The 27,201-nt window shown below is 31.4% G+C and overlaps 2 protein-coding genes and 1 long non-coding RNA gene across 8 annotated transcripts in view; 1 reads left to right on the top strand and 2 right to left on the bottom strand.

The window, feature by feature from the left end:
- Nucleotides 1–5,835: 5,835 nt before the first annotated feature.
- Nucleotides 5,836–8,137, bottom strand: LOC107921199 (F-box protein At1g10780). The gene is made up of 4 exons (XM_016851081.2): nt 7,897–8,137; nt 6,679–7,423; nt 6,295–6,575; nt 5,836–6,190 (listed from the first exon to the last, which is right to left on the bottom strand). The coding sequence occupies exons 2-4, from the start codon at nt 7,418–7,420 to the stop codon at nt 5,954–5,956; spliced, it is 1,260 nt and encodes a 419-aa protein (XP_016706570.2). The 5' UTR covers nt 7,421–7,423; nt 7,897–8,137; the 3' UTR covers nt 5,836–5,953.
- An 11,055-nt stretch (nt 8,138–19,192) lies between these two features.
- Nucleotides 19,193–20,919, top strand: LOC107921851 (YDG domain-containing protein At5g47160). The gene is made up of 2 exons (XM_016851686.2): nt 19,193–19,362; nt 19,722–20,919. The coding sequence occupies exon 2, from the start codon at nt 19,731–19,733 to the stop codon at nt 20,601–20,603; it is 873 nt and encodes a 290-aa protein (XP_016707175.1). The 5' UTR covers nt 19,193–19,362; nt 19,722–19,730; the 3' UTR covers nt 20,604–20,919.
- Nucleotides 20,920–23,395: 2,476 nt separating this feature from the next.
- Nucleotides 23,396–27,201, bottom strand: part of LOC107920966 (uncharacterized) — a 3,826-nt gene continuing 20 nt past the window's right edge. The window contains exons 1-6 of one of the 6 annotated variants that reach the window (XR_005909555.1): nt 26,652–27,197; nt 25,981–26,534; nt 25,710–25,806; nt 25,080–25,231; nt 24,193–24,501; nt 23,396–24,070 (exon numbers count right to left, since the gene is read on the bottom strand). This is a non-coding gene — a long non-coding RNA (uncharacterized lncRNA). Of the gene's footprint in view, nt 24,071–24,192 lie in introns of all 6 variants that reach the window. The other 5 variants (XR_005909554.1, XR_005909552.1, XR_005909553.1 and 2 more) reach the window with 5 other exon arrangements.

Raw genomic sequence — 27,201 nt, 5'->3', positions numbered from 1 at the left:
AGGCTGGTAGGTAGGATTCAGATTTACTGTATCTGCATTTGATATGGGCCAAGGCCCTAATGTATTTCTAAGACTTAAGGCCCAAACTGATTCTGTGATGGGAACGGGCCCCAGACTGTATTTAACTGAATTCTGTTGTTTATCTGTATTCATGTTTTCTATGGGGATTACACACTGAGTTTGAGAAAACTCACCCTTTCTCTGTTTAATCTGTACAGGTAATCTCCGGACTTGACGGGTCAGTGCAGCGAAGGACTCGACGGCGGCCACACGTAAATTTTAGATTGTTTTCCTTTAATGCCTAGAATTTATTACTTATTTGGGGTTTTTGATGTATCTTCTGGACTATGGACTGGTTGACTTTAAATTTGGGACTTTATACTGCTTTTATAGATTTTTTTTAAAACTGCAACTCCACAAAACACAGTTTTTTTCTAAAAACTAAGGTTTTTCGTAAATAGAAACGATTTTTCCTAAATTAATTGGTTACAAAAGCTTCTGCTAAGAGACAAGTTTTAAAGCAAATCAACTAGTACTTATTTTTTTTTGAATTAAATAAAAGCTAACTAGCTGTAACGGTTTTAACTCGACAATCTTGTCTTCAAATCTCTTTCCATGTGATATCGCCAGATTCGACCATAACGTCTAGGCCAGGTTTGGGGTGTTACAACTATCATTCTTATAGCTAAAATACCTATATGTAAATTCGCCAAATAGCTTAAAGCATATGCACCTATTTCTTCAAACAAAACATACCATATATTGTAAATGTCTTAAATCATCTCAAAATCCAACTTAATCACACCAAATATAAATATTTGCCTAATACAATTAAAAATCCATAATCATTTCATGCCATTGCCTAAGCATAAACAAAATGTCACTCAAAACTTTACCTACATCATCAACCTACTAAGTATCGAATTGGTATCAACCACATAACACAACAAGATTACGTATATAAGCTTATACACAACCAAAGACCAACACGTGGTCATTAGTTTGCAAAGTAAACATTCTATATACATCCTTCAAGTAACCAATTTCAAAACATCCAAAAATCTACTGAATTAAGAAACGGTACGTGTGAGCTTCCTACTGATCTGATAGGCACGTTCCAAGCGTCCAAAAATCTACAGAAAAGTAGTAACACGAGTAAGTGTATAAATACTTTGTAAGCTCATACAATGTATCAATTTGTGATAAGCCATTTTCTTATAATTTTCATAGATTTGTGATAATGGGAGCTTGATTTAACTAGTCCACGTATCAATTTTTTTGAAATTTTAGCAAGTTACCATTATGGAGAAATTGATGAATTAGGTTTGAAATTGATAGAAAATAAGCTTAGATTATAATAAGGACTAAATTTTAAAGCTTAATAAGCTTGATAGTTAACTTTGTAATATTAGGGACCAAATTGAATAAATTGAAAACTTATTATGAAATTATGCTAGGAATAGAAAGTATAGGGTCTTTAATGAATGAATGTGAAATCAGATTTTAATTCGATGCTAAATATCGAAAGATATGCATATCTCGAGTATAGGAACTAAATTGAATAAAATGAAAAACATGTTTTGCTTTGTATTTGGATGTGAATTAGATAAAATCTGATAATATTTATCTATTGTATTATCGTATGCATCTAAAGATGATGTCTGGCCATCGAGAAGGAAATGAAAGGCGAAAATTGCTAACGAGTAATCACAATTTTGGTTTGTACTTTTATGATTCGAGATCAATCTTTTTATTTATATATTTATGTTAAATTGCACTTTGTGTGCTATAGGATTAGACTGTGTACGGCTTTATGCACTTTGTGTACCAGAATGTGCTTTATGTGTCAGGATGCACTTCGTGTGCCAGTATGCACTTCGTGTGCCAGTATGCACTTCGTGTGCCAGTATGCACTTCATGTGCAAGTTTCCCTTACTTCAGTTTATATGATGATGCACTTTGGTCCCAAATTGGTGTGTTGGTTAGACGATCCGTGTATTCGTCTGAGTCTGAGTTAGGTTAATATGGGTTATAAAACATAAGCTTAATAAATGATATTGAATTAATATGATATAATGATTTGGAACTCTTGATATAGGCAGCAGATTAGGATCGAAAAGCTTTCAAGTTACAGATTTGACTTAAGGTGCTAGACCGACTTGAATGGAAATTTGTAGCCTTAATACCAAATGTATTTTCGGATTCTTGAACCTAAAAAAATAAGAACTTAAAGTGACTAGATTCATAAAAACAAATAAATAAAATAAACAAGAAGTAAAACTAAAGAAGAGTTGAAAAATATGATGGGTGAATGAAATTGAATATGGATGATGGAGTATGGATGATTGAATAAATGTCCTAAGAAGCCTTTGGAATAAGTGATCCAACAACCCCCTTCAATTGGTTCTAATCTCCCTTAAGAAAGAACTCTTGGCAAGTCGAAGCTTGAAGGCGATCCCCAACAATCTAAGAAGAATGTGTTGAACAACTTTTAAAATAGACAAGAAACAAATCTTGCAAAAAGAAACTCAAAAAGTATTTTTTTTATTAATCAGAAACTCACAATATGTCCTAAAGATGGTGGATAACTCTTATTTTTATACTACAAGGAGGTTGAATAAAAGAGAAACAAATCCCTAAAATTGTGGAAGACAAATACCTACAATTTAGCCAAACAAATCCTTAAAATTGTGGAAGACAAAAATACCTACAATTTAGCCAAACAAATCCCTAAAAATTATGAAAGACAACTTGACTTGACTAAGCTTATTAATTGGGTCATTAACAGATTGGGCCAAACTAAAACTGAAAAATAAACTAAGGCCTAAAGTGATCCAAATAAACTCTAGTTGAAATTTCAAGATGAGTTTATGGACGTCCCCATGGGTTGATTTTGCATGCTAGATTCGCTCGTTGCAAGATTGGGCTCGTTTAAACTTGTCACTGTGATCCATTTCGTTCCAACTCCAAAGGTGGTTTCTTGGACCAAGATTCAAAATCTTGTTTTCTTTGAACTATTGAATCTTTATATATGATGGAATTAGGCCAAGAAAATGAATCTTGTTCTCCTTTTTCCTTTGAGCAAGCTTGTAGGGTCTTCGTCACAAACTCTTAGATTACTACATTCAATCTGGACTTGATTTGCTTAGATTTTAATCTTGTAATAGGGCATTGAGGTAGAGTTAGCCGATCATGTCCATGCTCCCTTGATTGGGCCTTGATGCTCACATCAACTATACATGTATATATGTAATTTATGATAGTGAAAGCATATAATAGGTTATGCGAATCATATTGAAATGAGCCTTGGGGGGCAAATCAAATATGAATGAGTTAATAGACTCCAAAAAAGAATCAAATCGTAAGTTTAATGGTTAAATAACATTGATTGAACATGAAAACTGGATGACTTATTGTTAAAAGTATATATGTTTGAAACTTAAATGGTATTGAATGTTTCAAATGGTTTATCGATTAACATTTGATGAATGGTATGATATGGTGGATTCTATTGTAAATGTTAAATGAATTGATATACAATTTTCTATATGCATATGCATATATATATGATAATGGAAATTCTTGGCATGATAGAAAGTGAATTGGATAGACATTTAGTTTGAATTCATTGTGTTCATTTGCTAATGTTATTGTTGCATTAACTTGAATCATGAAAGTACCATTGAGCTTTATCGCTCAACGTATGATTTGTTTATTCTATGCGCAGGTTTAAGTGGATCTCGAAGTTCTAAGAATTGATTCAGCATCCAATTAGTAGTTCTTGACTCAGAAATGTTTGTATAGTCCCTTTCATTTTGATATACGGCATGTACCTAGGTTTGAGTCGATTTTGCATAATATGAGATTCTGTTGATATGTAAAGCTAGAAATGGTAAATTTGATATTGCCAAATGGTATATAGCTATGAATTGGATTAATAGAGGTAACAGTTGTGGCATGTATGTGAATTATTAGCAAGTGACGAAATAGTTAATATCATAAAATTGGACTTATGTGTTTGAATTGAAATGATGGAATTGATGTAACTTATACTATATAAAGTCCTAATGTTTAGAAATAAACTTATTTGAGATGCATCTTTAGCTAGAAAAGTGAATGAAAATGTTGAATTGGTTTGTTTAGGTATTACAACTAGTATCTTTTGCACCATTTGGAAATAGGCGACCACGTCACGACGTCGAGCCCTTAGCATTGCGACATGATCAAGTCAGTGAGTTGCATTGCGATGAGGAACTCTTGAAATAACGACGTCAACTCAATATTTTATAAACTTTACAATTTAGTTCTAATTCAACCTGAGGTTAGCAAAAGAGCTTTCGTAAGCTTGTATAAGACTTGGAAATGATTATGTAATATATTATGAACGTATAATATACTTATCTACATGTATAAATGGTTGCATTGTGTATATAATTGATCGTAGTTGCTCCGGCAACGGATGTGGCATCTTGTAGCTCGGACTCGGCGACCAAGTCAGGTATGGGTTGTTACATTTATTTTGTGAGTATTTTTTTTGTCTTCATAAGTTGTAATAGACAAATGACGGTGCCTTCTGTTGTTGAAACTCTACTAGCCACCAACAGTTTCTCTTGGAAAGTGGGTCACTCTTTGTCGGCTTCTTAGTCTATTTTTGTTTTGAGAGTATTTCATAATAATAAATGATTTCACAAGCCGATTTGGACCCGTGTTGTCTTAGACTTTATATGTTTTTTTTTGTTTGCTTTCCATTATTTAACAAGTCTTTACTTTTAGAAGTTTTTGGTTGCTCTTGTAACACGTTTTTAGTCTTGTTTTTGTCCTCCCATTTCTCTTGTTCTTTTAACTCTTTTTATTTATTTTTATTTTATAACCGTTCTTAATATTTTATTGAAATATTAAAATATTTTAATAATAAATATATAGATTATAAATTATAAATATTTAATAATAAATGTTTTTAATATAAATGCAAATATTTTATTATTATAAATATGAATAATAGTTATTATAAGATAAATTTTGATTTCTAAAGGGCAATGCATTTGATAATATTTTGAAACAAATATAATTTGTGCTATATTCATTCCATTAAAAACAATTTCCAAAAAAAATGAGAATTGACATTTTATGTAGAAAATTTGCCAGACAACAATTATTTTATACAATATCATCCAAACATAAAAAAGAACTCAATTCTTTATAGAAAATCAATCTATTTTTAAATATTTTCTAATAATTGTTTTCAGCAAAACAAGTTACATACAGGGTGTAGAGTTTAAGCTGGAGGACACTTGGGAGGAGCAGTGCAGACCATTGATAATATTTCTGTTAGGTATCGTTCGAAGATGGAGCTCTCCATAAGGTCTCCAACAGTGCTACTTGAAGCAATCCTTCCAAAACATGCTTATCTAAATGTTGATTAGTAGATGAGGAAATTCAAACACCTGTTTTCTTTTCATATATGTTGCACAAGGAGACTCTTCATACCAACAAACACAGCATCAAGACATAAAAAGAAAACAAAATATACCAAAACAAACAAGACAAAAGAGCCCCGGAACCAAATCTCGAACCCCCTAGCTCACGAGCATACTATTGCAGGATAAGAGGACCACTCTCCTTGTCCTCCTTTTTGCACAGTACTAATTCATACGCTACCTTGTTTTTCTAGACTTGGTTTCATCTGATTTGTTGTGCATTCCAACGACAAATTATATATATAAATCACCATGTTAGGTTGCATTGGTGTTTTTAGGAACTTCCCCTTACTTTCAGAGGGTCTTGTAGGTTAATTCAGTTGATTGATAAAGAGGTCAAGATGCATAACATTCGAGATTAAATAAGAAACTTGTTAAGTATCTTCATGAGAATCATCATGAAGCAATCAGCAGTCAAAACTCTTAAGTTCCAAAGCAGAAAAAAAAAATCACAGAGGTGGTGTCCCTTGTTAGCTTTATTCTATTCGAACTATTTTGCGGTTCATAAACCTAAGCCTGCATATCTCATCAAAGAAATCGTCTGAGCTGCTATGGTTGCTCTTCATTTGAAGAATCCTTATTACCATCGTCTTCAAGTTCTTCCCATACTTCAAAAGGGACTCCAAAGTGCTCATTTTCTGTTCAGCGTTTAATGGTGATCTTACTTGAACCACAACTTCCTCTAGGCATGGAATCACAAACCCTTGTTCTACCTGTAAACACGATTTTTCTTTCTTGATTAACACATTCAATCTTGAAGATCAAATTAGGCCAAAAAGCCAACAATAATACTGCTGTGCCTACGTTTATAGCTTACATTTTTCAGGCTGTTTTTCTGGCAAAGAGCAGCAAACATGGCCCCATGAATATCAAACTTTTGCAGCTTGGGATGGCTGTTAAAAAACTCAACGAAATCGACTTCTGGAAAGGGTAAAAGGGACTCCAAATCTCCAGTGAATTCAACCTTCATGTAGAGATGTTTCACCTCACTAGACCACTCTAGCATTTTGCTTATTGCATCCCAACACCATTGGACCCCCCTCATTGATAAGGATTCAAGGGCTGAAAGCTTCCCAAAGTCTACCATGTATACTCTGCCTAAATGCATCACAAAAGCAAAATGGTAATTAAAATTCCAATTCAAGTTTTTCCTAGTTCCTACACAGAAATGGAAAAGCATACCATAAAGTAAAATAGTTACCTGAATTGTTTGCAATCAAAAGCTTCCTTAGGCATGTAGTCTCGCGAACTCGAAGCCAACTACAACCTTGCACCTCAAGGAGTTCAATTTTTGGACAAGTGAGAGAAAGGGAACAGTTGCCCAAGCCATAGAAGTCCAGCTTACACTGCTCTAAATATGGCAACTCAACTGAAACTGATCTAACCCCTTCACAACCAAGCAGAACTAAGTTAGTCAACTTAGGGCATGCCCTTAGTGCAGCAGATAATGCAGAATCCTCCAATCTTGCTCCGACAATTTCAAGGCTTTTTAGGTTTTTAAACACATCCCACTTGGGTGGATTAGCCATTAGCACACCCCAAAGCTTCAAAGACTCCAAATTCTTAGCTGCACTAACGCAGTCCAATTTGGATGGACTATCAACACAAGCCTTATAATCAGTAATATTATCCATTCTGAGCTCAAGATGCTTGAGCGATGAATGCACCAGCAATAGCCATGAAGCAAGGCCTGAACTGGTGAATGGACTGTAAACAACAAGCTCCTCTAAACATGTGATTGACGAAAGCATTTTCCAGATAACAATGTCCGGGCTATCACTGCCGGTGTAACCATCAAACGAGTTACGAGGAAAGTAGAGACTCTTAAGGTAAGGCAATGACTCCTTCCATCGCTTGGATACACAATTACAAACTGCAACATCCCTAGCATTGTTCAAGTGTGACAAAATGTACTGAACTATGGCATCAGGAAGAGATTCCATTCACTGAGAAATATCATCAAACACGTAACTGTCAATAATTAATTAATTATCGGAGAAGCCTACACGATATATCAATACAAGTATACTCCGTGAACTAAATACTAATTAAAAGGAATTCGCAAACATTATATAATTCATAATTGAAACAGTTATTTGCTGGCTGCTAACATAAACATTCAGCTCAAAAAAAACTATTTTACAAGTTATGGAACGTTAACCACTGCGATAAATTAAAATTCGCAAGGAAAATTTTTAAAGATTTGGTAACAGCTAATCAAGCTGCGAACATTTAAAACTAATATACTCAAAACATTAGCATTGCACACAAATATACTTAAAAGCGTAATTTACGAAGAACCCAGATAAGATACGAACATTTCAAAATAAACCCAAATGAAATTCAAGTAAACGAGATGACACATTCATGAACATTTCAGAGATGGGAAGTGAATAAAGAGATGAAAAAGGAGACTTACAGATATAATTTGAAAGAGGAAGATGAAGAAACAGATCTGAGAGAATATCTATTTTGAAATTTGAAGAGAGATGAAAAAGTGAATGAGAAAGAATATATATATATATAAAAGAGTGCAGAGAGAAAGAGTGGCGCGCCTGAATGGAGGCTTAAGTGTGTTTTCAATTTTTAAAAAACTTTGAGGGAGAGGGATTTTCTTGTTTCGCTTTTTTTTTTCTTTTTTTTTTTTGCTTTTAAAATTTATTGCTAGTCAGTATACTTCTGCATGGGTTTTCAAAATTTTGAATTCTTTTGACCGTTTAACAACGGCCAACTTATTAAAATGTTTTGGTTTAAATATATTAAAGGTACTTGTATTTTTTAAAAAATTTAAAATTTAACCTATATACTTTAATTTTAAAATATTAATCCTCTTTCAAAATTTGCCTTGAGAAATGTTGATATGGCAGTTGTAAAAAGGATAGAAATAACCTTTTTTTAGTTCTCAATATTCACTATTTTTTTTATCATTTTAATCATTACTCTTTAAAAATACATAAATAATTATATAAATTATTTTAAGAATTATATTTTTTTAGTTTTAAGTTTCAATAAAGTTAAAAAAATATAAAAATGTGAAAATTAAAACAAGTAAAAAGGCCAAGCTGACTGAGTTAGGCGATCATGAATGTCTCTTATTACTATTCAATGAGTAAATAATATTTTTTTAATTTTATATTTGTTTAAAATTTTAATAATTTTAAAATGATATTTTTAAAAACTTTAAGGATTTTTATTTTTTTGACATAAATATTAAAAATTAAATATTTAAAAATATTTATGTCAATTTTTTGAAGTTGTTTATGGAATAAAAAAAAAGTACACGGTTAGTGTACCAAATACTCGGCCTTTAATTTTTTATATTTTCTTAAATTATTTGGTACAGTGAAGTTTTTAGACTTCATAAGCAATAGTCAAGGGGATGAAAAGTGTCTTGTAAGGGTTAGTTAAGTATTAAAAAAGAACACATAACAATTTTTTAAAATTACTTGTGAAATGAAAAAATACAATGTTAGTATACCAAATAGAAAACCTTAATTTAAAATGTGAAAAAAATTAAAGATTTTTAAAATTTTTACATAGTTTTAAAGAATAAGGATCAACTTAACAAAAACTGTAAACATTAAAGGCTAAAAAAAATTATTTTTTCTTTTTTCTTTTAACTACCACAACAATAACTTCAAGTATAAATTAGATAGAGGAAGCAATTTTTTAAATAAAATAGTATAGAATCTAACGTCTCAAAATTAAAGTATATGAATTAAATTTAAATTTTAAATGAGTATAAAAATAACCAAATGTTTTTTCCTCAAAACTTATTAAAATACTTTGATCTATGGTAAAATGTCACATGAATTTTTTTATATAAATTTTATTTAAATTTAATCATCAATAGTTAGGGATGTAGTGTTAAAAAAAACTTATATATAGGTTGCGTTTGTTTAATAAAATATTGTTTTATAGAAAATAGCTAGATAAACGGAAAATAATTTTTTTTATATAAAATGACTTACTTTTTTAGAAGCACAAATTATTTTCCAAGAACTCTTTCATGAATAATTTTATTTTTATATAAAATGTAACTTGAATCAACTCTAACATTATTATATTAATAATCATTTATAATTTTAATTTTAAAAATGTCTAAAATATTATAATTTTCAATATTATTAAACATATATATTTAATTATTTATATTTAATAATGTGATAATTTATTATTTAGTCCCTATAATTTTATTTTCAAAAATATAGTCTATTTATTTTTTGGATTTTAAATTTCAGATCTAATTGTTAACTTTGATTTTTTTGGTCAATTTTTTTAATTTAACATTTTTAAATAAAACTACACACTTGATAGTCATATAACTAAAAAATGGCATTGTAATGAACAAGAATTTAACAAAGTAATTAATAGTGTTAACAGTAAAATCTGAATTTTAAAATAAAAAAATAGAATGATTAAATTCCCAAAAATAAAAATATGGGGACTAAATGCCAAAATACCGAAGAGTGCAATGACATATGACATATTTTAACCTAGTATAAAATATAATTTCTATATACATAAAATATAAATATTTTAATTATACAAATGTGAGTATTTGTTTGAATAATGTTTAGCTTCTGCCTTCTTGTATCTCTTTCTCTTCCAACTCTAATATGTTAATATACACTCTCACATACGCAATATATGTAATCTAAATTAAGTTCTAATTAATCATTATTTATTATTAAGTTTATAGATAATATTAATTATTACAAACAACTCAACCAAAGCTTCATTTTGATGTACTTTATACATTTTTATTTGAATATGCTCAATTTATTATCTCCATCTATTGTATGTATTAATAATGTTGTTAATTGAGTTTGTGTTACAAGTCAATTTGATACTAACACACAATTGATAACAATGCCATGATAAATAATTGCAGTGCATTTAGTATAATTAATCTGATGTATTTATATTATTAATTTCATATGTTATTATAATTAATTAGCTTCAAACCATACATTTTATTGTTTATTGTATGTTGTTTTTAAACACATATTTATGTTTTAAATATGTGGTTTACATTAGAGGTGTCTATGGCCTGGTTCGGGTTGGGCTCAACCAAAATCTTAGGCCCGTTTGCTAGGCTTGGACCCGACCCGAAAAATGAGTTTAAAATTTTATTCAAGCCTGACCAGGATAAAAATACTAAAACCCGAGCTCAGCCCGACAATATTAATTTTTTTATATTGTTTTAAAATATATATATAATACATAAAAAAATACTAAAAATATTAAAACAAATGTTTTCGAATAAATTGAAAATAAATTAAAAAATATGTATAATTAAATAACACTAAAACATGTGCAACTTAACAAGTAAATGCCTTCAAAATAGTAACAAAATTAACAATAAAACAAGAGTTATATAATATTCAAACAATAACAACAAAATAGCAGCAACATGATAGTAAAATGATAGCAAAACAGTGAAAAAAACAACAAGAAAATAGCAACAAAACAATAAAAAAACAACAATTTTTTTTCAAATTCGGGCTGGGTCAGGCTCTAAAAAAAAAAACCTTACTTGAGACTCGACCCATTTTTTAAAGGGTCTTATTTTTCTACCCCAAATCTATTTTTCAGACCTATATTTTTACCCAAACCTTCTTACTTTTCGGGCAAGTCTTGAGACAGGCCAAGTGGCTCGGCCCATTAATAGGTCTAGTTCACACGCATACGCGTGTGATAGGATTTCTAGTGTTATTATAAAAAACAAATTTTAATTGTCAAAAGTAAATCGTACTATAATATTTTGTAACAAATATATTTATGTCGTGTTCGTTTAACTAATAACAACTTTTAAAAATGATTGTAGGAAAAATTGTCAAACAATGAAAAATATTTTGTGCATAGTCATTCAAACATAAAAAAAATATATAAGATTTTCTAAAAAAATTCAACCCACTTTTCAAAAATAAAATTTCAAAAATTATTTTCAGTTAAACAAATACAACCTAAACTTCATTCAGTACATATTTAAATATTGGATATGTGGTTTTTAATTATTTTATTTAAAAATTATATAAAAATATGAAAAAAATTTATCATAAATTATTAATTATCATTAAAAAAAAGGTATATTAATTATTTTCAATTAAGTTGGAACTCATAATAAGTGTGTACATATAGAGAACACAGTGTGAGTGAAAGACAAATTTTATATAAAAAATCATACAGCGAGTTCTTAATTGAAATGATAAATTAAAAATTTAGATTGCTTGTGATTTTGGTTAAAATCTCATAATTTATAATTTTTTCCATAATAATTTTTTTATAAATTTTATATAAAGGTTGATTTTTAGTATTTTTTTTAATTGAGTTGGTGTCGAGTATAAATAAAAAAATGTTTATTTTTTTATATATGTATTTATTAGATTTAATTAAATAAAAAAGTTGCTTCTTCTCGGAAAAGGGAAAAAAAGCTTTTAGAATAATTCTGTATTAAATTGGACAAAATACCAAAAAAAGCCAATTTTTTTTTAATTTACCGAAATAGGCCCTGTAATAGCCCGATTTTAGGCTTAGTCGGAACAGTGGTTTCGGGACCACAAATCCGACGAAAAAAAAATGTAATGGCTTGAATTTTTAGAGGTGTCGGAACGGTGATTCGAGATCACTAAATTCGACAAATGGGTAGAAAATATTATTAATTTAGCAAGTATAAGTTAAATATGAAGTTAGGAAAATTTTTGAAATAGTGAATAGTGCACTAGAAATAAATATTAAAATAATTAGAATCGAAATGAGGTATCAAGACCTCGGGGATTTTAAACTGAGCCATAAATATTTTTATAAATATTTATGGAGTGTTAAAAAGTTAGTATTAAAGTTTCGTTAAGAAATTTTAAAGTTCCGATAATTAATTGAACAAAAAGGACTAAATTGTAACAAATGCAAAATTTTGGGAAATGATTAAATAGCTTAAATGATAAAAGGAAGAGGGCTTAAAAGAAAATAGACCCAAGGTCTATTTGGGCTGGACGGCAGAGGCATGAAATCAGCAAGAAAGTAAGGAGAATTAAGGGCAAAATTGGAAAATTGCAAAATTTGCTTAATAAAGTTAGGACCCAAGTGGAATTATCTAGATTTCTCTTCATTTTTCTGAATTCTCATCAGCTAAAACACCATGGAAGGGCTTCTTCAAGCTGGTTCTTCATATTTTTATTACAAGTAAGTTCAATTCTTGACTATTTCTTGAAATTTTTGTATTTTTATGACTTTTACAACTAGGCCCACTTGTTAAATTCATTAGTTTTTGATTTTATGAAAGAAGTTGAAAGTTGATATGAATATGTGCTGGAAGTATATGATGATTTAGCATGAAATTAGAGCTTTAAATTGTTCATATGCTGATTTTATTGAAAGAATTGAATAGAAAGTGAATGTTTGGGACCTAATAGTAAAAGAGTTTGAAGATAGAGTTATATGTGGCAATTCTGAATTTCAATAGTTGTGTAACAACTTATAATGTCTAGTAAAGTACTAATTGAGAAAATTAGATTAATTGAGGGGTTAATTGAGAAAGGACCGAATTGTATAAACTGTGAAATTTGGGGCAAAATGGAAATCAACATTTTGCACTAAAGCAGTTTTGGACAGCAGCAGTAGTGTAACTTTGAAAAATCACCAAAAATTGTATAGATTGAATTAGAGGATGAATAAAATATGAAATTAAAGCTTATTGAGTCTAGTTTCTTATAAAAGAAATGATGTGAGCAATGGAATTGTAAATCATGAGATATAATAGATTTTGTGAGACAAGGTCAGAATGAATTCGGGTTCCCCTGTTCTGACTTTGGAAAATCATTAAAAATTGTACAGAAATGATTATGAGTTATAGTTTATATGGTTAGAATCCTTAATGAGTCTATTTTTAGAAGAAACAAGCTAAAACATCATCCGAATTCTGTATAATGAGATAATTAATTTTTAGTGAAGAGTGGTCGGAACTGTCAGACAGCGAAACAGGGGAAACTTTAAAGAATAAACTGTACTATTTGGCTGAACAAAAAATTATGAAAATTTTATGGTATGAAGATATGTAAGTCTAGTTTCAGGGAAAATTAACGGATCTTAATTTGGAGCTCTGTAGCTCCGGATAAAAATAATTTAGTGACTCTGACTCGGATAAACAGCTTTGAATATACATGTTAGTGAATATTGAAATTATGGTTAATGTTGTTTAAGTGTGTTATACACATTAAGGATGTGGAATGGAGAGGAGGAGGAGGAAAATTGGGAAATATATGAATGATTCGTGTATAAATGGTCATATGTTTGATTATAACTCATAAACGATGAAATATGAATGATGCTTATTTTTGTGCATTATTGGTCATGGTTTAAGCTCATGTGTGAAAATAAAGTTTCATAGTATGTGTGTATGGTATATTCAGTATATGATTTGGCATGAAATAATACCATGAATGGTTTATGAATTAACACATGTTGGTAAGCATGATATATGAATAAATGATCAAATTGAGCGGAACGCCGGATTTGAGTACTTCTGATCAAGTGATAAAGTGATAAGTGGTAGCTTTAGCTACACTTATCTGATCAAGTGACAAGTGGAAAGTGATAAGTAATAGCTTCGGCTATACTTATCTGATCAAGTGATAAAGTGATAAGTTATAGCTTCGGCTATACTTATCTGATCAAGTGACAAAGTGATAAGTGATAGCTTCAGCTACACTTATCTGATCAAGTGACAAGTGGAAAGTGATAAGTGATAGCTTCGGCTACACTTATCTGATCAAGTGACAAGTGAAAAGTGATAAGTGATAGCTTCGGCTATACTTATCTGATCAAGAGACAAAGTGATAAGTGATAGCTTTAGCTACACTTATCTGATCAAGAGACAAAGTGATAAGTGGCTACACTTATCTGATCAAGAAACAAAGTGATAAGTGGCTACACTTATCTGATCAAGGGACAAGTGATAAGTGATCATACGTAAGACCATAGTTATACTATGGCAAAGTGAAAGTGAAGTACTCAATTTTCCGTGACCGTTCCCTAATTTGATTAAGGATGGTAAGTGACAAATGGGCCCAAAAGAATTAAAGTAAATGGATAAGTGGTAGTGTATTTATATCAGGACGATGTTGTTATTCAAACTAAAGTGATATTTTCATTGCTAAATTGAGAATTTCATAAATGTGTTATTGAATGGTATAATCAATAAACATTGAGTTAAATGGTAAATACGTATTAGTTTTGAATTTGATGTCATTGAATTGTACGTGAATTAAATGGAAATTTCTAGTGATATGATTTAAATTATGAGCATGAGAAATTGCGAATTGAATGAAATGGAAATGAAGCATTAAATTGCATGAGTATGTATCGGGTCTCGCAGGCCCTAATTATTATGATTATAATATTTTGAGGATATATTGTGAAAAGTTATAGAAACATGTTAATTATTTTTGAAAGTTTTAATTTTGATGAAATTTTATAACTCGGTTAAATACGTTTACAAGTGTATGTGTTTTGGTAATGCCTCGTACCCTATTCCGGTGTTGGATACGGGTAAGGGGTGTTACAGGCCCGGTATTTTATTATTTACCGGAATGGGCCATTTTCCCCTAAATTGCGTCTACGTCAGCACGATGTCAGGGGACGTGCCAAGAAATCGCGTCCACGTCAGCGCGCTTTGCTGACATGGCAACAAATTGCGTCCTCTGAAGCGCGATTTGTTTCCACGTCAGCGAAGTGCGCTGACGTGGACGCGATTTCCTGGCACGTAGCGCGCCCTTGGGGACGCGATTTCGCCGTGTTTCCCACATTATGGTTTTTAGGGTTTTTAGAGAAAAAAGTAAACAAATAAGGGATTAGGGTTTAGGGTTTCGTAATTAAATTAATTAAAATTTATTCAAAATTGAATTACGTTTCGTGTTTATGGGTTTTTAAGATAAAATCAAAGCAGGATGATTTATCAGAAGGATTTTTGAAGTCGCGCCCACGTGTACGCGCTTTTGCTACAGTAGGTTCTAAAAAAATAATTTCGACTTGACGTTTCTGAGTAAATAGTTTAAAAAAACGCTTCAAGCAGGATGCTTTATGAGAAGAATTTGTGAAATCGCGCCCTCGTGGATGCGTTTTTGCTACAGTTGGTCTTGGAAAAAATAATTTCGAGTTGACGTTTTTGAGCAAATAGTTTAAAAAAACGCTTAAAGTAAGGGTGGGGGTATTTATAGTTTTTTTTTGGACCGTTAGGGGGGCAACGATCAAAAAATTGACCGTTGCACTGTTCACGCTCGGGGCAAATCACGTCCACGTCAGCGGCTTTACTGACATGGCAACAAATCGCGTCCTCTGAAGCGCGATTTGTGTCCACGTCAGCAAAGCGCGCTGACGTGGATGCGATTTGCTGGCATGTCCCTTGACATCGCGCTGACGTGGACGCGATTTAGGGAAAAATGGTCCATTCCGGTAAATAATAAAATACTGGGCCCATTTCGGTAAATTTTAAAAAAAATTAGGTTTTTAAGAGTAAATTGCCCTATTAAATTTGATAGTAATAAAATGATATCTTAATTTTTTTCCATATATTTTATATTGATATTTTTAATTAATAAAAGTCTTAAATATTCTTTCTTCGATGATTTCAAAAATTAATATTAGTACATGTTAATTTATTTAAGTTTAAAATTTTGATTAAATTTAAATCAAATTATATTAAAAAAGATTAAATGTCTCTTAATTGATTTAATTTGATATGATTATTATGAAATAAATTAACTTTTTTGGGTCCCTAGATAAAATTAGTTTTAGTAACTTAAATCTCTCTCAATTAATTTACCTTTCCTTGAAGGTTTCTCAATTAATCATGGTAAAGTTGAACGATATAAATATGAGTTGATTATATCATATTTAATAGCTTAAATCCCTCTCAATTAATTATTATTATTATTATCAAATAAATTCAATTATGAGCTTAAATCTCTCTCAATTAAATTCAACTTTTTTTTATGCTAGAGTTCAACAATGTTATTTTTTTTGGGTAAATTATAAAAATAGTTACTTTTGTTTGTTTCAGATATATTTTAGTCATTTATGTTTGAAATGTTATATTTTAGTCACTTATGTTATCGTTTTGTTACGAAGTGGTCACTTTACCGTTAAACTCTGTCACCTCCTTAACGATAGTCCTACTTGGCAGTCCAAATGAGTTTTAAATGCCAACTAGGATGTCCAGTTACTGGGATGAAAATAGGTTTTTTTAATTAAATAAATTTAATTTAGACTGTCACGTAGGACATCCAAGTTGGTATTTAAAACCCATTTGGACTGCCACATAGGATCGCTGTTAGGGAGGTAACGGAGCTTAATGGTAGAGTGACCACTTCGTAATAAAACGATAACTTAAGTGACTAAACGTAACATTTAAAATATAAGTGACTAAAATATAATCTAAAAGAAACAATAATAGCTATTTTTATAGTTTATCCTGTTTTTTGTTGACCATTTCTCCTTACTCAAGACAATAATCAAACCCTCAATACTGAATAAGAAAATCTTTACAGAAAAAAAAAATGTTGTGCTCTGTGACTTCTCTTAGGTGAGTCCTTCGTTCTCTTATAATAGTTTTACTCGATTTTTAGTGTAAATCTATATTAGTTGTTTTTAATTTATGCAAATTAAACATAGATTTTAATATCTATTTGATAATTAATTTTTATGCATTTTATTTATTTTTAACAACTTATTTGTTTTTATGTGATGCAGAAGGTTAATATAGGTATATATTTTTATTAGGGATGAATATTATAATTATATATGAATTTTGATTTAATGTAATGTGATATGTGAATTTAAATTTTATGTAATTGTACATTTAAAATTTTGATTTGATTCAATTTACACAACTTTATTGGCATTGAAATAACATTTTACGTTTACATATTTTATATGTAAATATATAATATAAAATAGATACCAATAAATGTTGAGTGCAATGATGCAGCACATTACACTTTTAAAGCTCAAACAAGGTTCGGACTTTAGAGAACACATTGTCGAGATGGAAGCCATGAATTTTGAACATGAACTATAAAAATGACATGAAATTCAATTTCAATGATTGAAAAAAATATATATATATATAGCTTTTCTTTTAATTGACAATTAATATACTTACATTCTTTTCTTTTTCACACATTTATATAATTTTTAAATAAAACAATTAAAAACTACATATTCAATGATAAAACACGTGTTTAGTAAAATTTATATACAATTTATTTTACCACTTCATCTAAAATCTTTGTTGAATAAATTTGAAAAGACTGTTTTTTACATCAAATGTATTCTTTCGGACTCAATAGGGGCGAGTAAAATTTGATTTAATTCTAAAAAAATATTTTTTTTAAATTTTGAATTAATCGAATTAAGTTATTTGATTTTTTCGATTCAACTCGAATAAGTAATTTGAGTTTTGAGCTCGAGTCGAATTGAATTTTACAATTTGAATAATAGATTGGTATAAATATCTTTTTGGTCCTTGTCAATTTAAAAAATGAACAAATCGGTCTCTCTTTAAAAAACAATTACAATTTTCTTTTCAAAATTTCAAAATGATTTTTAAAATTCAAAATATTTATAAAAAATCCAAAGTTTATATTTTAAAAAATCTAAAAAATATACAAAGAAAGTTAAAATTTTAAAATTTTCTAAAATAATAATTTTGGGACCTAAATAAATAAATTAATGGTTCAAGTTTATCAGTATCTTTATTTTTATTTTGTTTTAAAAAAAAATTAAAAATATATATGATTTCAAATTTATGTGCTTTAACATGAAATTAGTTGTGTTGTAACAATTTTAATTTGATATGTTTAATTTTTTTAATTTAACTCAATTCAACTCGACTCCATTAGAAAAAATTCAAATCGAGTTAATATGATAAAATAAGATTTGTCAACTCGAATTTATTTTATTCGATTTGACTTGATTGGATCGAACTCTCACTCCTATGACACAATGTTGTTTGAACCAGATCGGGCCAGTTAGATTTGTTGGATTGGAAACCGGTCAAGGTATGGGTCTAGAGAAGGACTTTGAATCAGTTGACTTTGGAATCGATATGGACCGATTAAATTGGGTGATTGAACATAATTTTTAAATTTTTAATCAAATTAGTTGGATTATCAAACTGATGGTCTGATCGAATCAATCACCAGTTTAGTGTAAAAAGTATTGGTGTGACCTTATTTAATTTGGTTTGTTTGTTTAGAATTTTAAAATAATGGTATAAACTCAATATTTTTGGTATCCTCTATGTTAAATTTACAATTTGTGTTAAATGTTTTTGGCTGCTCTTCCTATCAATGGTGTCTTAGAGGTTTGAACATGTAATATTCATTACGATTGCACTTAAATCAACATATTAAACGACATTTAAATCATTTCTATAGTAAACAAAATTTATATTAATATTTACTATATTATAATTATACTTAGAAAATAATTAATAATGTCATTAAAAATAATTAAAAATCAAAGCAAATAAATTAATATTTGATCTCAAAGAGTTAAAGCAGTAAAAACCATTTTACCCTGACCGCATCCGTCCTTTCCCCTATCCCCTCTCTGAAATAAAATTGATAGCGTATGCTGTAAGAAACATCGGACAAATTTTTACTGCCGTAAAACTGTAGACATTACAGCCTGTCCACGTCTTTTCAACTGCATCCCTCTCTGTAGAAGAAAAAAACCACCACGTTCACCATCGTCTCCATCCCATTTCAAAAGTTTCATCGCTTCTCATTCTCTTTACTCTAAAAGGTTTCGCTTCTAGTATTTCTTTGTTAAGAGTGAAGATTTCAAAGTTTTCAACTTTACTCTTTGCAAATAACTTTTCCAGGTATATATATATATATTTCTTTTTCATTTTGTTTTCTTCTGCTCCTTTTTATTGCATCCTGCCATTGGAGCTTCTGTTTTTAGCCTGGGGTTTTTCGACTTGTTTTTTGGTTTTAATTGTTCAGGGTGTCACATTCACTTCCTATACGTTTATTTTTGTCTTACAGTCTTCTTTTATCTTCTCTTTCACTACGTTTAAGGTTTGCTTGCTTTTTTTGAACTATTCCCTTGTTTTCCATGTTTATTTTTGTGGGTTTCGCCTTGTTTTTCTATTCACTTTTTTAGCGTTGCAATGGATTTTTTTTAATGTGTTTTGCCTGGATTTTTAACGTTCATTTGGGTGGCTAATGGTGCAACCAGGGTTTAATCATGGTGTCATCGCGTCCAAAACCAGTGAAAGAGGGACCTTTATCTAAGTCTAAGCAAGCAAGACATGTTGGCAAAGTTGTGCGGCATGTTAAGGTTCATCCCCGAGGAATTTGTTCTAACCAACAGACTGCTTTTACTCCAGAATGGTATGAATGTCGCAGTGCTATCAAGGAAGCTCTGAGATGTTACAGACGGTTACTTTCAGACAAGGATTACCGCGAGAGTATTTCAAAGGATCATGGGATGGGCTTGGAACGAGGGAAACCTTCCGGCATAGGGCAACATATGAGACTAGCGAAGCTGGTTAGGTGTTTGGGAAAATGGGTCAACACAGCCAAGCAAATAGGATGCGTTGCAGGGATTGAAGTTGGTGATGGTTTCCATTGGAGGGGTGAGTTGTGCATTGTCGGACTTCACAGTGAATTTCGAAAAGGGATAGATTGTATCACTTCTCTCAATGGTAGCAAAATTTGGGCTACGAGCATTGTCGATTCCGGTCGATACGATAGTTGTACAAGAAAGGTTTCGTCCGATGAGTTTACTTACTGCGGGGAAGGTGAAAATCCTAGCTTTTGTGGGTTTAAGAAACTTAAAGATCAAAAGCTTGTTGGTGGGAACCGTGCATTGATGAACAATATGATTGACAGGAAGCCAGTCAGGGTGATACGTAGGTTCGACAACATCGGCAACACAAACGAGAGCGGCTACAAGTTTGTTTACGAAGGCTTGTACCAAGTGAACCATTGTTGGAAAGAAATTAGAATGGACTCTGGTAAATATGTTTACAAGTTCAACCTGGTGAAATTGGAGGATCATCTACAATATGAGCCACAATGGAAGGTGAACAACGTTCGTACTCGGAGGTATCATTGACAATGAACTTGCATCATAAAATTGCCTTCTTTATGTGCTAGACTGTTTTGGTCTATAAATGGTAGTATAAACATGAAAGTAATTGCAGTATGCATTGACAATGCTTACTCGTAGAATGCTAGTTGCTTTCATGTTTCTTTTAACTGTTTTGATCTGTAAATAAATATTAGTTTAAGCTAGGAAGTTTGTAGGGTCTAGCATTGAAGCATTTACTCAAGTGCTTATGTAGGTGAATTTTGTGGTTATACCTATACTAGTTTCCCTTTTTTACCATCTCTCAACTTTGGAAAATCTCTAGAAATGAAAGATTTAGACAGATTTGTTTGTGAAATTCAAGAGTAATGTTTGTATCTAATTTTAATAACTAAAATATGATTTATATATTAAAATCAAATATCATTTACTTTCAAATAAATTAAATATCATTTTAATTTTATGTTATATATGACCATAATATTAGTAATTTGACTATCAACATAATATCAATAATTTGAGTATTATTTTTAATTTATTTTTCAACTTTTGTGCTTATTTAAAATAATTATTTTTACATTCATAATGTTCGAAAGTACTGAACCATAAAAATATAGACTTTGACCGGCTAAAGATTTGGTTTCATCCTAAGGAAAAAAATATAATAATAAAAAAGAAATTATAAATATTCCCAAAGTAAACTTTGGTTTTCATGTGATTCCCCAAAATAATCACAAACCTTTAAATTTATAGCCATCACACGATGTCGTTGCAACCGCTCATCGCTTGTGCAAGCTTGTTGACGATCCCATCACACTTCTTGCTTACATGAAGGCATTGGCGTTTGATGCCACTCAATCGGGCTATGTTGTTGTGTAGTCGTGTGCCTTGAGGGGACAGCCCCCTTCATGCGTTGCGCACCTAGCACGCTTGGCTTAGGGCATAATGCCCTTGCTGCCTCGGTTGTGGGTTCCATTGGGGTTCTGATGGCCTCGGCTTCATTTCCCTTCCGTGCACTTGTCTTGCAACTAGGATTGCAATGACCTTGGTTACCCTACATGCTGGTGTTGCGATAGCCTCGGCTTATGCGGTTGGTGCACATTGTGCTTGGGTGCAACGCCCTGATGCTCCAATGTGTTGGGCTTCGCACTAGGGTGCTGATGCCTTCGCACTTTGATATTGTCGTGTGTTTGGTTGGGGCATGATGCTTCGTCCTTCCACTCAGTTGTGTTTGTTCTCTTTGTTTATAAATTTACGTGTCCACCATGCTTTCCCAAGTTTCATCAAAAGTCGTCCAATTACAAAGAACATAATCCATTTTCGGCTCATATTCTTCAATCTTCGTGGTGTTGGGCGAAATCTATTAATTATACTCTTCTGCCCTATGTTGGTAATTTTACGAGACTAACACATTGTCGTCAATGGAAACCTCCATCATTGGGCTACATTAAGTTAAACACGGATGGGGCGAGATCCCCGAGTTTGGGGTTTGCTTTGGCTACAGTGGTGGCTAGAGATGATGTGGGTAGATGGCTTGGAGGCATGGTGAGGAACATTTGAAGGTGTAGCGTTGAGCATGCAGAACTTTGGGCAAATTATTATGCTCTTATGTTGGCTTAGGATGTGAAATGGGATAATATTTTTGTTAAAACGGATTGTGCTCAAGCTCTTATGACAATTTAAGATAAGTCTCGTGGTCAATTGAATAGGGATTTGTTATAAAAATGCAAGAATTTTTTAGAAGAGAGTGGTAGGTGATCATACAGAAGATTCTAACAAAAGCCAATGCTACAACTTATACTTTAGCCAATGAAATGCAAAAATTCCGGTATGGTTCTATAAGGTTCAAGGAGATCCCGATAGAAATCATTGAGCAATTTCAGATTGATGGACAGCTTGTTTGCAGTGTAACTGATTTATCTTTGTGAGTGATTTTTATATTTTCTTACCAAAAAATAAAATAAAATAAAACCTATGGGATAATGATAATCTACATTACAAACTTGAAAAATAACTTAAGTACAATCGATCTAAACGTAGGAATCAAAAATTTTGACAAAATTACTTTATATCAATATAAAATAATTACACTTACCGAAACATTCATACATATAATACATAAAATGTGTTTATGCAAAAATATCACATCTTATCAAAATTTAATCACAGAAGAGAGTATTAGGGAATTCGATTATTTGATTTACACCATAAACATTGTACAATATTTTTTCTGAATTGTTTTTATGTTATGTAGGAAGTAGATTGAATCATTCTTGGCTTTTGATCACCGTATTTTCTGTTATTATTGATCTCAATTTGCAACAGTGGACATTTTCACAAATCGATGAAAATTTAAAAATTTGGGCTAAAAACGGAAAGAAGAATCCTTGTAATCTTTCTAAATTGATGTGGAGAAGTGTGTATTTTGACTTAGCCCTCAACTTCGTATTTATAGAAAAAACAAGACGAGTCTCAATAAGATAGTCTCAATAATAGTATTTTAAAAAGAAAAATACAACCCCCAAAATGGGTGTACTATAGGGGGCCGCATCAAGCCCTCTCTAGTATTAGAAAATGCCCAACTCCTCTCTATTCAACCGGGCTTAATTGGGCTTCAAGTTAATTATATGTGTAATTTAATTATTAAATTAACTCATAAAATTTTTTGTCGAATAAATATTATTTACTTTTCTCATTAATTAAATTATTTTTTCAATTGAATAGGGGTCTACTACAAGCAGACGTGTAATAGTTAAAACTTATGTCTCCCCTATTATCAATGCCTCTAGACATTAGCCCAATAACCTGCATGATCAACATTCATGCAAAAGCATTTGATGCGTTAAGAAAAGTCCACTTGAGGACGGTAGAGACTACACCTTTTTTCAGGGTACTCATTGTATCACACCAGTAACATAACAGAAACTTGAATAAATCTAGACTTACTAAGGCATCAACTCTAGGGACTGCATTTGGTATATATGAGATGGGTTTATTGACATGTCTTTATATGGTTCCTCCGAATCTCAAACATTGAATTGCGAAAGCTTTGAATCATACAGTGTTTGGGATTTCTGATCATACCTCTGTCTCAAGACAAACACAGCAACAAAACAAACTTAAACAGCCAAGAGATTGTCAAATGAGAAAAAGACCGGCGATAAAAGCAAACAATCAATTTCCCAAGCAAAAAAGAAAAAAAAAGAAAGAAAAGAAAACCTAGATTTTAAAAGCGGACAATCATTAGTTGGAACAGGTCCTTATCAACATTAATCTTATTTTGTGAATAAGTTCAAGATGACTTACTAATCCAAAGATTACACCTAATGCACCAACAGCAGGTATTTTGCACAACCAGCAATTTATAAGGTACCGTAATGAGTTTAAGAGTTGTTACTTGAAAGAGCAGAGGGGAAGTAAACTACAAGGAATCTCCTTGGACCGCTTAAATTCTCCATCGTAGGTCCATCAGAATTCAAAGAATAACAATTGACCTGAAAATAAAAAATTCTATTAAATCAAATATAGAAATAAACTTCCTAGTTGAGTAATTTGAAACCATCAAATATAGAAATAAGGCGTCCAATATTAGCATGCAAAAGAGGATGTGGCCAACCTCCAAATCTCTCTTTTGTCAATGAGGCAATTGAACCCCTAACAATGTAAGGTATTCTTCCCGTGGCAGAGTTTTATCCTTCTGAATTTGCTGAGAGCCCGACTGCTTTAAGAGGCCTGCCGTAGGCGTGGGTTCGTAGAGTCAAGAGCACCTCGGTTGACATAGATATGACCTGCAAAACTCACTGGAGAGGTGCCAGTATAGTGTCTAACATTAATTATGGAAATCATTTATGTGTGAGGAGGCTTGAAGCACCAACCTAAGGCATATAGGCAATCTACTTGCAAGTATGATACCACTTGAGCCTCCCTGCATGTAGTTCAAGTTGTATTTTCTAAAAAATCTAATATAATTCCATAATTTTATTGTCTACGATTAACTCATGCACCGAACGCGGTTATATTTTTTTGTATTAGTAAAGATAAACAGCAACTTATATTTCACTAACACTAAATGATAATCTAAAGTGGTAGGTGGTGGATATGCATAATGCCATATAAGGAATTTTTATAAATGTTAGCATTAATTAAGTTTCCCATTTTTTAACGGATATGATTAAGTGTAATAATCATAAATCAATGGTCAAGATTCAATGAGCTACAATATAAAAAAAGGCCATCTTCACTTCAAACTTCACCACACTACAGATATCAGAAAACAGATTGTTTTGCTAAAATGCAATACAGAAATGGTGGTGAACTCTGAACGGTCAGTGATGTATCAGAAAATAGCTAGGGAAATCACCATCATCCCTTCGATTATTTTCTGGTAAATCATTGATTCGATTAGAATTCACTTCTACCTTGCAAACCGCTAGCTATACTTTGCATATAGTATAGCTACAACCAATTTAAATCAGACCCTGTGTCACAATTGCCAATACTTACACTTGTTCATTGAAGTTTCAGCTTTCTGTCAGTAAGGTAAAAAATGGTTTTCAGTCTGAGAATATTCTTTGGCCATTGCTGGCCATAGATTCATACTTCCATGCAGGTCCTACAGACCAGTAAACTGCGGCTCCTCAAATCAAGCCTCCTATCTGAAATTGTAAGTTAAGATATGAAACAATCTTGGAAGTAAAACTGTAAATGTCTGTATTAATGAAGTATAAGGAGATTCTTATAATAGAAAACCGTTACTTTAAATATGGGTATACTATAAGTACACGTACAAGAAGGCATGGTAGTTAAGACTTACATAACCACATTTATCGGTGCCACTTGACGTTAGCCTAATAACATGCATGATCAACATTCATTACCACTGAGCTTGGAAATTTAAGAGCAAAAGCACTTGATGCACTATGAAAGTAGGCTGGAGGATTATTAGATACTACGATTTTCTTCAAGGAAATCATTGTATCAAGCAGTAACATAGCAGAAACTTGAATAAATCTAGACTTACAAAGGCATCCAACTCTAGGGACTGCATTTGGTATGCATGAGACAGGTTTTTTGATAGGTAATTATATGGTTTTAGGTTCTCAAACATAGAGTAGCGAAAACTTAGAATCATACTGGGTTTGTGGAAATAACTTGTGCTGTGTTGCAGATCTTCTTTGGCATCTCTGATCATACCTATATATCTAGTTACAAACACAGCAACAGAACCAACCTAGACAACCAAGAGAATGTCAAATGAGACAAAGACAGGCAATAAAAGCAAAAAAATCTATTTCAAAAGAAAATGAAAAAAGAAAACCTAAATTTTCAAGGCAGAGATTCATTAGTTGGAAGAGATTCTTATGAACATTAATCTTATTTTGCGAATAAGTTCGAGGTGACTTACTAATCTAAATATTGAGCCTGATGTACCAACTGCGGGTGCTTGGAAGAACCAGTAACTTGTAGCGGCACCTAGTTTTCTTTGACAGAGTCAAAATACAATATGCATAACCAGTAATCAAATATCAACCCACAGTTTCTAAAACTACAATGAAACCAAAGCAAGAGCTTCCCTCGTGTTGCCAATTGTGCAACATAAATTCTGCAAATCATATAATTTACTTTTCGTTTTTATACAGACAATTCAATCTTTTGTTGAATGAACATGTAGTTGTTTTCACAAGCGAAAACTTACAACACATTAACATCTATAAGGGTGTAGGGCAATTTCCTTGTGTTAAATGAATTTCTCCTGTAAGTATCTATCTTGGATGATCCACTATTACCCGCATTTCCATACTCTTTTCTTTGTTCTTCCCCATTGAAGAATAAGTAAGATGAACACGAATGACAGACAGAATCATTTGCAAATCGAAAATTGCCTGTTCTCATGGGTTTGGAAGTTGTTTCAGACCATACATGCTTCAATCTAGACACATTACATAGATGACAGAGTTTCTGAATGACATAAGAATCAAAGAATCAATCTTTTTATTCTCTCTCTTTTTTTTTTCCTTAAAGATAAATTTGATGGGATTTCTCAGCAGGGAAATGGAAAGTAATAGATGGGGGTACCTTGAAGGCGGAGGTGGAACCCTAGGCGGAGCTGGTGGCGGGGAGAAGCAGCTGTGGTGATGAGGCACAGCTGAACCCATCAACCGAACAACACCAACACCAGAGAAGAACAGTGTCTTGGCGAAACCAAACTGTCCTTTGAGAAATTCGAAAAACCTTGGTAGAAAGCAATGCTTTTGCAGTACCTTTTTGAATTTTCGTATTTATTTTTAAACTCTAAATTAAACTAATATCACTACACTGCTAATATATATATAAAAAAATTGTTTTGGTAAAATACAATACAAAAATGGTAATACTCTGAATAATCAGCGATGTATCAGAAAATAGGTAGGAAAATCACCACCGGTAAATCACTGGTTCAATTAGAATTCACTTCTACCTTGTAATCTTTCTTATTAGACTTACAATACGTCAAATCAAACGAGTTTCAGCAAATGCTCCCACATTTTCTTGTTTTAAATAATTTCCTCTTGATAGAATTTTTAAATGAATTTTAGAATTTGAGTATTGCTTTTGTTTTATTTTAAGATACAAAGAATGAAAGGGA

This window comes from Gossypium hirsutum, chromosome D01 (assembly GCF_007990345.1).
Source record: "Gossypium hirsutum isolate 1008001.06 chromosome D01, Gossypium_hirsutum_v2.1, whole genome shotgun sequence".
NCBI lineage: Eukaryota > Viridiplantae > Streptophyta > Magnoliopsida > Malvales > Malvaceae > Gossypium > Gossypium hirsutum.
Note: the sequence above shows the minus strand (reverse complement) of the source record. Positions and strands in the feature narration are given on the sequence as shown.